The sequence below is a fragment of the Thamnophis sirtalis genome, unplaced genomic scaffold (assembly GCF_051295495.1).
Source record: "Thamnophis sirtalis isolate CommonGarterSnake01/CBP01778 unplaced genomic scaffold, rThaSir2_p1.2 scaffold_12, whole genome shotgun sequence".
In the NCBI taxonomy this organism is placed as follows: domain Eukaryota; kingdom Metazoa; phylum Chordata; class Lepidosauria; order Squamata; family Natricidae; genus Thamnophis; species Thamnophis sirtalis.
Genome location: NW_028261392.1, coordinates 55,409,679 through 55,421,782, shown reverse-complemented (window position 1 = coordinate 55,421,782; position 12,104 = coordinate 55,409,679). Strand labels below are relative to the sequence as shown.

The 12,104-nt window shown below is 36.2% G+C and overlaps 1 protein-coding gene across 1 annotated transcript in view; it reads left to right on the top strand.

The window, feature by feature from the left end:
• KIFAP3 (kinesin associated protein 3) overlaps window positions 1-12,104 on the top strand; it is an 80,098-nt gene that overhangs the window by 16,028 nt on the left and 51,966 nt on the right. Inside the window, exons 5-10 of the mRNA XM_087726659.1 lie at window positions 399-540; window positions 3,450-3,549; window positions 3,698-3,822; window positions 4,768-4,866; window positions 9,206-9,384; window positions 10,651-10,813. Of these exons, the coding sequence (XP_087582785.1) occupies window positions 399-540; window positions 3,450-3,549; window positions 3,698-3,822; window positions 4,768-4,866; window positions 9,206-9,384; window positions 10,651-10,813 (808 nt within the window). The remainder of the gene's footprint in view (window positions 1-398; window positions 541-3,449; window positions 3,550-3,697; window positions 3,823-4,767; window positions 4,867-9,205; window positions 9,385-10,650; window positions 10,814-12,104) is intronic.

Below are 12,104 nucleotides of genomic sequence, written 5' to 3'. Positions count from 1 at the left end.
TGGGTTCAAGTTCTTTGAACTTGATTGTTTTCCTTTAGGCTAGATAACATCAGTTCAGGAAAACAGCCAAGCTCAGTGAAGAACAAGAACCAAGCAGTTCAAATCTGAGTTCAATATATTCTCCACAACTGTAATAAAGGATAGTGCATTCAGATTCATATTATTCGATATTAATTAATTATTTAATTTAATTATTTTCCCTTCAAATTAATCGGGTTTTATATTTCCCTCAGCTCTGTTTATACAAAATTTTCACTTTTTAACATGACTTATTGTCTCTTTAATGCATTTGGACTGTTTTCATGTTTAACTTTCCTTATAACTGTTACCTTATAACTATTACTTATTGACGTCTTACATTCCTCTGTATTCTAATTTTCCTTGCCTGGTGTTTTCAGATTGATGAAGTAGCTAATATTAATGACATGGATGAATACATTGAATTGCTATATGAAGATATTCCTGATAAAGTTCGTGGCTCTGCACTTATTCTGCAGCTGGCCAGAAATCCTGATAACTTAGAAGAACTCCTCCTTAATGGTAATTATCAGATTAATACTATTACGATCGGGCTGGCTTTTGGCTCAATAAGTGGAGTAAATTTAGCTAATAGCAATAGCACTTAGATTTATATACCACTTCACAGTGCTTTACAGCCCTTTCTAAATGATTTACAGAGTCAGCATATTGCCCCCAACAATCTGGGTCCTCGTTTTACCAACCCTGGAAGAATGGAGGGCTGAGTCAACCTTGAGCCGGTGAAATCTGAACTGCCAAACTGCTGGCAGGCGATCAGCAGAAGTAGCCTGCAGTAGTGCATTCTAATCACTGTGCCACCGTGGCTCTAATCAGATAAAGGAATCTCACATTATATACTAGTTCGTGTTCAGAATAACTGATCCTTAATTAAAGATGCAATTAATTAAAGAATTAAAGATGCAATTATTCAGAATAATCCAGACAGTGGTTATTCACTGACTCTTGAACTCATTAAATAATTGGCTATCATGAGGTAACACAGAAACTATTTTTGGTAATAGTGGCTATCTTGGTTTGATTAATTTGAAAATCTAAGAAAAAATTATGTGTGAAAACAGAAATTGTTTATCTTTGTTACAATTTAGCTGTGTCTTTCAGAGACATTCATAGTCAAAGATTTTTTGTTTGGTACTATTCTGAATTTTTTTTATTTTATTCATGGTGATTCATTTTCTAGACTTTTTTGGGGGGGTTGGGATTTAAAATTTACGTACTCCACATAAATTTTCATTAAAAATAAATTTTCATTAAAAGCACTAGTGTTTTTCTTATGTAAGTCAGTAAGGTGTACAGTACTTTAAAGATAATATTGACTGCACATTCCAGTGTCTATAACTATAGGAAATTATGTTAATTACTTTTAAAAACCATCTCATGGGCCATTGTGAGGCTCACTCAGATTGTATGGTGGATAAAGTTGCTGGCACCTCCTGCTTTGAAAGCAGGTGTGTCTCCTCCTCACCATCCTTGGATCCAAAGTTTTTCAACAACTATCAATCAGTCTCTAACTTTCCTTTTTTAGGGTAAGCTATTGAGAATATGGTCAATCCATAGCTGATGAGAATCCTGGAGGAAATGGATTATCTACACTAGATGTGTCCAACCTGAGGCCTGATGCTCCATGCAGCCCTGGATAGCTACTAATGTTTTCCCATAAGATTGTTAACTTCCAACATACTATATTATATATTTTATATGTGACTCAAGACAATTCTTGTTTTTTTAGTGCAGCCCAGCCAAGTCAAAAAGTTGGACACCATAATCTAGATCCATTTCGGTCTAGTTTTAAGCTAGGATTTAGTATTGAGACAGCCTTGGTGAAGCTTGCTGATGACTTGGAGCTGGGATGTTGATGGCACACCCATCCTTGTGCTTTTAGGTCTTTCAGTGACTTCTGATCTGTCTCTATGTGTTGGAGATAGAAGCACTGCATTATTGTCCTTCTCTTCTTTCTCTGGAGGTCATACTGGATCCATAGCACCTATTCAAATAGCTTGGGATTGGGTTGCTTTTCTAATATCTACTGACTTTGACAGTCCCCTTTCAGCCAGGCTTACTTTGCTTTAGCAGTTGTACTGCTTTTCTTCTCCTTTACCTGAGCTTAAATGTAGTTCTCACATCCCAGGTCCTTTGGTCTATCACAGGTCTCAAAATGTTCTTTGGATCTTACATTGTGTGGGATTATTTTTCAGCAGTATAGGCTTCATGTCTGCACCAGATAATTCCATGTTGGGTTCCAGGAATTCCATTGTATAGCAGCCCAATTCCCTAAGCTGGTTTTAGGCTTATGCAATGATCAATGGTATCATATCTTCGTCCATTTCATTTTGAGTGCACCAAACATTCTGGATGGTCCAGCCCAATAAGCATCCTCTCAATCCATGTTACTCTCTTATTCAACCTATTAATGCAACTCCCTTTTCCTCTCCATGAAGGAAAATGATGTGGTATCTTTTTTTTTTCAGAGTAGCAGGAGAAGTGTCCAATCCTAACTATTCTCATGGGAGTCCACACTGGTCACTGAACCTTTCCGTGGATGCTCAGATCTCCATAGCTGACTATCCTAATAACTGTTTCTGAGCTTTCCTCCCCTATTTAGTACCACAGATATTTTTTCCCTGCAGGATTTGTATATGATGACTATATCAGTGAGCTGCTGAAAAAAAAAGTAATGAACTATAGATGCCAGAATTACAATAAAATACAAAGCTGTATTCAGTGAAGTGATGTTAATTCAAGCAGTATATTGAGGGAGCTCTCATCCTGTTCATCCATGACAGGCAGTAGCAGGAAAGGCTGATTCATATTTTTATAACACAAGGTTCTCCCTCTTCCCATCGAGCACTATTCTGAGATTGATATTCATATCAACAAAAAAGCATGCATGTGGGAATCAGGGATATTTCCTGCTCTTCAGAATGCCTGGGAGAAATCAGTTGATAGAATAATAATATGGCTAGAGAGCGCAAAAGATTAACTACTTTGTTCTCCAAGGCTGGGAGATTAGTTAAATCCTTAGTGTGAAGGAGGTTGGAGCAATTACTTTTTTTGGAATGAGGATAGCCACATTGTTAAATAGCAGAAGGGTTAGGAAAAAAGAAAATGGTAAGCTTGTTATCAAAATGGTAGGCTTGCAATTCAAAGAGGCAATAGTCAATTTCCTTGGGAGAAGTGGTGAGACTAGCTTGAGGATTGAAAGATTCGCATGCTGGTCAGTCTTGCACAATTTTTTTTTTAATTACTAGGCTTATACTGAAATGAATAGGGGTTCTTCATACCCTTAATTCTTCAACCTTGATTGATGCTACCCTTTGTTTGATGTGGTCATTTAGCAGAAGACGTACTATAATGCATTATAAATATGAACTTCATGCTATTGTTGAGACAGTACTTTACTTCTTACATTTTAGAAACTGCATTGGGTGCTTTGGCCAGGGTTCTGCGAGAGGACTGGAAACAAAGTGTAGAACTTGCTACTAATATAATATATATATTCTTCTGCTTTTCCAGGTATGTATAGTAACATCTAATATATGTAAATCAATAGGTTCTGGAACCTTAATATTTTAAAATAGCAGTGATTATTAAGTCATGCTTGTGGATTAATATAGGATTTACTCTGGTGCCAGTACTCTGATTTTAATTCTTTTTAATGTAGCTTTTCTCAGTTTCATGGACTGATTACACACTACAAAATTGGAGCCCTTTGCATGAATATCATTGATCATGAGCTAAAGAGGCATGAGCTCTGGCAGGAGGAACTTACCAAGAAGAAGAAAGCTGATATCCTTGTGTATTGTTGTTAGTAGACTAATGGGCAGGCATGAAGCCAACTTATTCTTACAACTTAGAGCAGTCTACTTCATTTAACTCAGTTGTTGTATTCATTCTGCATTCTCATTTGGTGGTTTTTCAGATTCTCCTATCGTTTAATTTTTAAATAAAATATTATAGCAATGCTTCAAGATTGAATATATGATTTATGAGAATGGTACCCTTTTGGATATATAGAATCTACTATCAAAGAATGAATAGCATTTTAGTATTTTTTCTGTATAGGTAGAAAAATGTTTTATTTTAGTGATTATTTTAGTTTGGCAATTGCTACAAGAAATTAGCTGTGGTCTGTCACAGTCCCTTATTTCAGGTTAGTGCAGAGAACATATTGGTTATTGGTTCAACCAACATATTGGTTCAAGAGAACTAGTATAAATCAACAAAGTAGCAGCAAACCTGCTTTTTTGAATAGCTATATTTATATTGGCTGGCAATTACTGAGGCTGCTCATATGTCACAGAAAACCAAAACATCCAAATAGTTCTAGCTTATTACAAACAATACACTGATATTCATTGCTTATTCATACTTGTTTCCTTCTTGCTCACAGAAATAGCTAAGCAAGTCATGGAAACCCATTCAGTGTTTGGTTTGTGTTGTGTATGAACTGGAATTCCAGGATTGTTGATAAGGTGTTGCTTTTGATTAATAGGAAAGTAATTGAGAGTTCCTGCTTATGGACTGGTTAATTGTTCTTACAATCAGGAGAAGCCAATGGGAGTGATAGTATATTACATGTGCCAGTAGGCTTTCTGAATAAGGTGTCTTATGATATATGCATATGGCTTCTTGTAATTACAGTGGGACACATGCATCTCCCTATATCAAAAAGCTCTTTATAGGTTTTGCATTTCTTAAGTGTTGAGCATATCCTTATCTCTAAATATCCACTTGATGAAGATCTTGAAAATCAAATACTGAAAAAAGAATATGAAAAAACCTTTAAAAAGTACCAAGGTCTGGTGGTTAAGCAAGAACAACTACTACGAGGTACAAATTTTGATTCCCAGTTATTCAATATGCTATAGATACTTTCTCAGCATTTAGCAGAAATTATGGGAAAGTCTGAATGATTGCATAGCTTATTCTATTTGTTAAAATTGTAGCTATTTGAATGACGTAGAACTAATTTTAGTGGGGTATATCTTTGTTTACCAAACGTTTAATAGCTGTCTATTCCCTTTAAATTTAGCACAAAGATTTAAGAATACTGTATATAGGTTAAACCAATAACACCTCACCCAGGGGTGGGTTGCTGCCAGTTTTACTACCGGTTCGCAACTTGTGCGCATGCGCAAAACAATTTACAGTGAACTGCACATGCACAGTCACTAAAATCCAACATGGCAGCGCCATCAGTGGCAGCGAGGGAACCAATTCGGGTGTGTGTCAGGCCTGGGTTGCTGCCAGTTCTGTGACCCAGGCCTGTATTCCACTACAGGTTTGGCCGAACTGGGCCAAAGCAACAGCAATCCATCTCTGGCCTCAGCTAATGACTATCGAAGTATGTTTATATAAGGCATGTTCACTGCCTTGGATTATATATGGTATGACATGATGGAATTAATAATTTCACATTGTTGTGTGTATACTAATAGTGGAGAAGCAAATTCTATAATGGGTGTCAACCTTGCGGCCGGAGCCTGGATGCGTCATGCACTGGCCACGCCCATTCTCTGTTCAGTGAACAGGAAAAAAGTCATGATACGTCACATGACAACGTGACACTGCGAGTTTGACACCCCTGTTCTAGAAGCTGTTTAAAAACTGATACGTAGTATTGTAAATAAAAATATATTGAGCAGAAAAAGAGTTTCTGAGAATTTAATGTTAGATTTGAATGCTCATTAGATGAAAACACCGCACAAGTAAGTACTTTAATTCCTCCTGAAGGTCAGTGCCATTAAATAGCGTGCCAGAAAAATTCCAAGAGAGAAAAGGAGACAGACAGAGAACACCTCAGACACTATTCTTTCCTTTCCTCTGCATATACAATACAATACAATACAATACAGTACAGTACAGTACAGTACAGTACAATAGCAGAGTTGGAAGGGACCTTGGAGGTCTTCTAGTCCAACCCCCTGCCTAGGCAGGAAACTGTTCCAGACAAATGACTATCCAACATCTTCTTAAAGACTTCCAGTGTTGGGGCATTCACAACTTCTGGAGGCAAGTTGTTCCACTGATTAATTGTTCTAACTGTCAGGAAATTTCTCCTCAGTTCTAAGTTGCTTCTCTCCTTGATTAGTTTCCACCCATTGCTTCTTGTTCTATCCTCAGGTGCCTTGGAGATTAGTTTGACTCCCTCTTCTTTGTGGCAACCCCTAAGATATTGGAGAGACTGCTATCATGTCTCCCCTAGTCCTTCTTTTCATTAAACTAGACATACCCAGTTCCTGCAACCGTTCTTCATATATTTTAGTTTCTAGTCCCCTAATCATTTTTGTTGCTCTTCTCTGCACTTTTTCTAGAGTCTCCACATCTTTTCTACATCGTGGCGACCAAAACTGAATGCAGTATTCCATGTTGGCCTTACCAAGGCATTATAAAGTGGTATTAACACTTCACGTGATCTTGATTCTATCCCTCTGTTTATGCAGCCTAGCACTGTTTTGGCTTTTTGGCAGCTGCTGCACACTGCTGGCTCATATTTAAATGGTTGTCCACTAGGATTCCAAGATCCCTCTCACAGTTAGTACTATTGAGCAAGATACCACCTATACTGTACCTGTGCATTTTGTTTTTCTTGCCTAAATGTAGACCCTTACTTTTCTCACCATTGAATTTCATTTTGCTAGATAGTGCCCATGTTCAGGTTTGTCAGGATCCTTTTATATCTTAAGCCTGTCTTCTGGAGTGTTGGCTATTCCTGCGAGCTTGATGTCATCTGCAAATTTCATGAGTTCCCCATTTATTCCCTCATCCAAATCATTGATGAAAATTTTGAAGAGTACCGCACAAACATCTATGTTACATGCACTGATAACCCTATGAATTTTAGATTGCTTGGCACAGAAATGTTCTGTATCAATTAATTCTCTGTCCCCGCCGTTCAGTTTAAATGTTTATCCAGAAAATCTGTGAATTTAATGCCAAGTAACTCAGTCCCTTTCTTGGATGGGTGCAAACCATCTCTTTTGTACAGTTTTTCATTGGACCAGCTGCAGACATCATGACTAATAAAATCAAAGCCTTCCTTTTACACCACTCCTTTAGCCACACATTAAACTCTGCTACATGCTGGTCCTTCACTTTTTGTTCCTTATATACTGGTAAAATCTCTGAAAAGATAAGCCTACAATCTACACTACTAAGTTCATATCCCAAGCTCTGGAAATCATTCTTCACAGAAAGTACATCTTTTTGGGAGAGATCATTTGTGCCAAGATGTATAACAGCATCAACGTCACAGTCCTTACTTGCATTCTTGACTATCTTAAGAATATGCCTCTTGTCGCTGCTGGCAGTAGCACCTGGCAGACACCTGACCTCTTTCAAAACCTCCATATCCTTTCCTAAATTTACATCCCTTACGATTGAATCACCAACCAGAAGGTGACTTCTCTTTTTATATACCTTGATCTTCTTGTGCGACTGATGTGTGTTAGCTGATTCACCCTTTTACCTTTCCAAAGTAAGTTCTTCATTTTGGACCACGATCCCCTGCTTATTTGAGTCATCGTTATCACAACTACCTTGACTTGTTGCTTTAGTGTCCCCATTAAGGTCAGCAAGGACGCTATATCTGGGTCACAGCAAAAGCTTTGTGTTTATGGTTCACAGCTCTCACCCTGCCAGATCCCACAGTTGTCCAGACTGCTTTTCTCCTACGGAATCTTTGTGGTAGAGGGGGCTGGTAGCGTGGCATCTCCATAGTGTGGAATGGCCAAATTGGGCACCTAATTTCTGCTTGGAGAGCACAGATTAGAGATTCTAGATAAGTAATCTGTCTATGTAGACTAGTAATTTGTTTACAAAGGGGACAGTATCCAAATTTGAAAAGAGTACTGCGAAAGACAGGTACAGAACAGCTATTAAATTGAACTAAGCCAGTCATTTTGAAATAAAACAAAATCACAATCTCAAGCGCACTAACCCAGAATGTATTATTGCTATTTTGGTTTATAGATATATGATTCACGCGGCGTTAGGCGCGCGGACTACTACCTAGTCCTCTTTGTCTCTCTGACTCCCCCCTTGTAGCTAGCAGCTCCAATCACCAGCCTCAGGAAAGTTCATATACACATCCTCTATATGTATCCTGATGTTTCTTCTTATATGTCTTACAAATTTTTGTATTTTGAAAGTCGGGAAGTATTGCAGTAACTCTGGAATGGGAAGAATATGATCCCCAGTATTTATTAATTAAAGTAGAATTTATAAGTATGTAATCTGATTGTAATTTGAAAGTGCAGCTAATTAATTTGAGTTATTTCTGCTCAAAATACAAATGAAATAAAATGTTTGGAAATATTAATATGTATTAATTTCTATTATTTTAATGAAGAACATATGTTTAACAGAAGTAAAGTCACTTAAATCTTTTATTGGTTTAATCGCTAACAATTATGATTACGTTTTGTACAACCAAAAGGCATTGCATTGTAGTGGATAAAGAGGATGGCCTTGCTCAGAAGAAAGATATGCTACCAAAGGAACAATCAGATAAAGGAAACATGACCAAGAAAAAATTGTGAAAATGTCTCAGGGAGCCCTCTGTCCCCTCCCCTCCCCAATTTTAGTGAAGATAAAAGAGGGGGAAATGTAGCACATTCAGACTTTCAACATTTTATTACAGCTGTTCTAATTAAAAAAATAGTTTAGTTCTTTGCTGGATCTGTTTCTTGGTCTGGTCTACTTAATAGGGCCGACATGTATAAAATTGGTTTTTGAAAAGCTTTGAAGAAAGAAAAAGCACACATTTGAGATAGACAATGCAGATGTGTTGATTTATCTTTTGAGTTTAATTAAGTTCAGTATGCTATACACAGTATATAGTACATGTACAAAAGAGTTGGTATTAATGGATATAATAAGAGGAAGAGCTCATATTAAAATATGGGATAATCCATATTAATTTATATTATGATAATTAGAGTTTATTTTAGGAAGAGCATACATGTTCTCCAATAAACTTACATTTTGCTGAAACAGGCTAGTTAATAAAACCAGTATATTCTTTTTTAGCAATTATTTTCTGTTTAACTTTGTACAGGAGATATTTGTGTTGGCCCAGATGCTTAAATAGTTCATGAATTAAAAAGTGACCAGAGAATACTCATACTCTTTCAATTGTGTGTTTTATTTTTGCCTGCTGATGAATCAGTTGCTCTTTATTTGCTGCTAAATCTTGCTGAGGACACACGGACTGAACTGAAGATGAGGAACAAGAATATTGTCCATATGTTGGTGAAAGCTCTTGACCGAGATAACTTTGAACTGTTAATACTGGTTGTGTCATTTCTGAAGAAACTCAGCATCTTTATGGAAAACAAAAATGATATGGTATAATTTTATAGTTTTCTATTGAAAATAGAAATCAGACATTTTGTTGCTTTATTTGTTTCCGAGGGGAAAAGTCACATAGTTGTTTAAAAAGACAGAACATCCTTACTATGCAGAAGAATCTCAAATTCATTAAGTGGAGCAAATGAATTGAAATTTTAGGTTTCTTTCTTAAAAAGACACAGTGATTTGTAGGAAAATTATATCATAATGTATTGGAATAGAATAGATTGTTCAACTGGTATAAGTTGGTCTCAGATATTCAGATGATAAAATCCTGCATACCACATTTTTCAGACTATAAGACACACTGGATTATAAGACACCTAAATTTACAGGAGGCAAACAAGAAAGAAAAAGTTTTTGGGCTCCGTGTGTTGCATTTTTGGTCTCCCTGGCCCCAAGCACTCTGCAGTGCTCCGCACGTCCCGTTTTTAGCCTGCAGAGTGCTTCTGGGGGCCGGGAGCGCAAAAACGTGATGCACAAAGGGCTTGGGAGTCCAAAAAAGGGCCTGTTTTTGGCAAAAACGGAACATGCAGAGCACTGCAGAGTGCTCCTGGGGGCCGGGGAGGGCAAAAATGAGACACATGGAGGGTTTAGGAGGCCAAAAATGCCTGTATTCAGTCTATAAGACCTAAAATTTTCATTCACTTTAAAGGGGGAGAAAGGTGTGTCTTATACTCTGAAAAATATATTAAATTATTTTAGATTAGTTATTGTAGTAAGTGTGAAATTATGTCTAAAATTTTATTGAGTAAATTTGTATACAACTAAATGAAAAGATGAGATATTTAATTTAGCTTTTAATCATGATCAAATGTATCTTCTGAATTGATAGTGGTTATAGGTATTTGGCAATACCACTTTTAAAACAAAATGCAATTTTAAAAGTAATTTCAAATGATACATTTTTGAACATGATATACTTAAATTGAAGCAACGTATTACTATGGTAATAATACCTTGTTCCCTAAAGCAGATAAACAGTTTCTCAGAATGGAAATTGAATGGAAAATGGAAAAAATTGAAAATGTAACTATTTCAACTTAATATACTAACATGTATTGAGGCTAGTTAAATTATCTATACTTGATGAGTGAAGAAAATCTATAAATAATTCATGAGAAATTCCAACAAGCCCTTTTAATATAATTATTGGTACATAATGAAGAGATATTTGTCTATCAATCCATTTTTTCTTCAGTTTGTGTTAAATGTTAGCAATATTTCAAAAACTCTTTGTGTTTTTCCATATTTCTCCCATAGGTTGAAATGGATATAATTGACAAACTAGTGAAAATGATACCATGTGAACATGAAGATCTTCTGAATATTACTCTTAGACTTTTACTGAATCTTTCCTTTGATACAGGCTTGAGAAATAAGATGGTGCAAGTTGGACTTCTTCCAAAGCTCACTGCATTGTTAGGTAGATTTCATTCTTTTCTCACTATGAAACTTATGATTGGTCCTAATAATCATGCTCCATTGTTTATTAGAATTTTATGAATTATATTTTTCTATTGATTAGCATATTAACATGTTAGCTTTAAATGCCTGAATATCTTTGGTTATGTTGTCATAACATTCCTGACATATTCTCATAAGTATTCTACAAGTATCAAAATATTTCAGTAAATTCAATAATATTTTTATCTGTAAAATCTGTTGATTTTATTATGATTTATTTTAGAGCCAGTTTGGTGTAGTGGTTAAGGTGCTGGCCTGGAAACCAGGAGGCTGTTCTAGTGCCATCTTAGGCATTAAAGCTCTCCAAATGACTTCGTTTGTCATTCTCTCCTAGCCCAACCCACCTCACAGGGTTGTTGCTGTGGAGAAAAAGGGGGAGAGGAAGGAATATTATATATGTTTGCTGCCTTGTGTTACTTATAAAATAATAAAGATGGAAGAAAAATCTAATAAAAAAAATACATTTTCTGCAAGCCATCATCATCTTACACAAGTCATTGAGAAAAACAGATAGTAGATCAAGCCCTACATTTATTTATTAGGCATCAATGAGGACCCAGATTGTTGGGGGCAATATGATGACTCTCTGTAAACCGCTTAGAGAGGCCTGAAAGGCCTATGAAGCGGTATATAAGTCTACTGCTATTGCTATTGCTATCAATATAAATACAGATGCTGCCCTTGATGCCAGTCTGTTTTGCATCTCAGTTGAATTGGCATGCCATAAAGCAACAGCCTTTACCACCCCCTTTCTTTGCCAAAATGCATCTGGGCCCTACAAGTATCAAATAAATAAAATTAAAATTAAATTAGGTCATCACAATCCATTGTTTTGTTTGGGAGCATTCATGCCTGCTTAGAGAACGGAAAGGAAAGATGTTAGAGTGGTAGAGCATTCGGAGAGCTAGAAGGGTGCTGGAATTTCCTTTATCTTTCAGAATAATTATTGTATAATTTTATATACACATCAAAGTTATTAGTGATGTTTCACCAATGAAGCCAATAGGAAGCAGTCTTTTCCATGACAGTCATTTTGATACAGCACTTGTAACCTATTCTCAAAATTACAAAAGTATTAGCTAAAAATTTTCTTCTCTCTGAATGTAAGTAATATTAAGTATTTCTGAATGACACTGAAATTATACAATATCTGTGTCTCATTTAATAAGGCTAAAAGAAATATACACCTTATCTAGAAAGTTGCTGGACCTCAGTATGGGTGATTTAACAATCGATTATAGCAATCAATC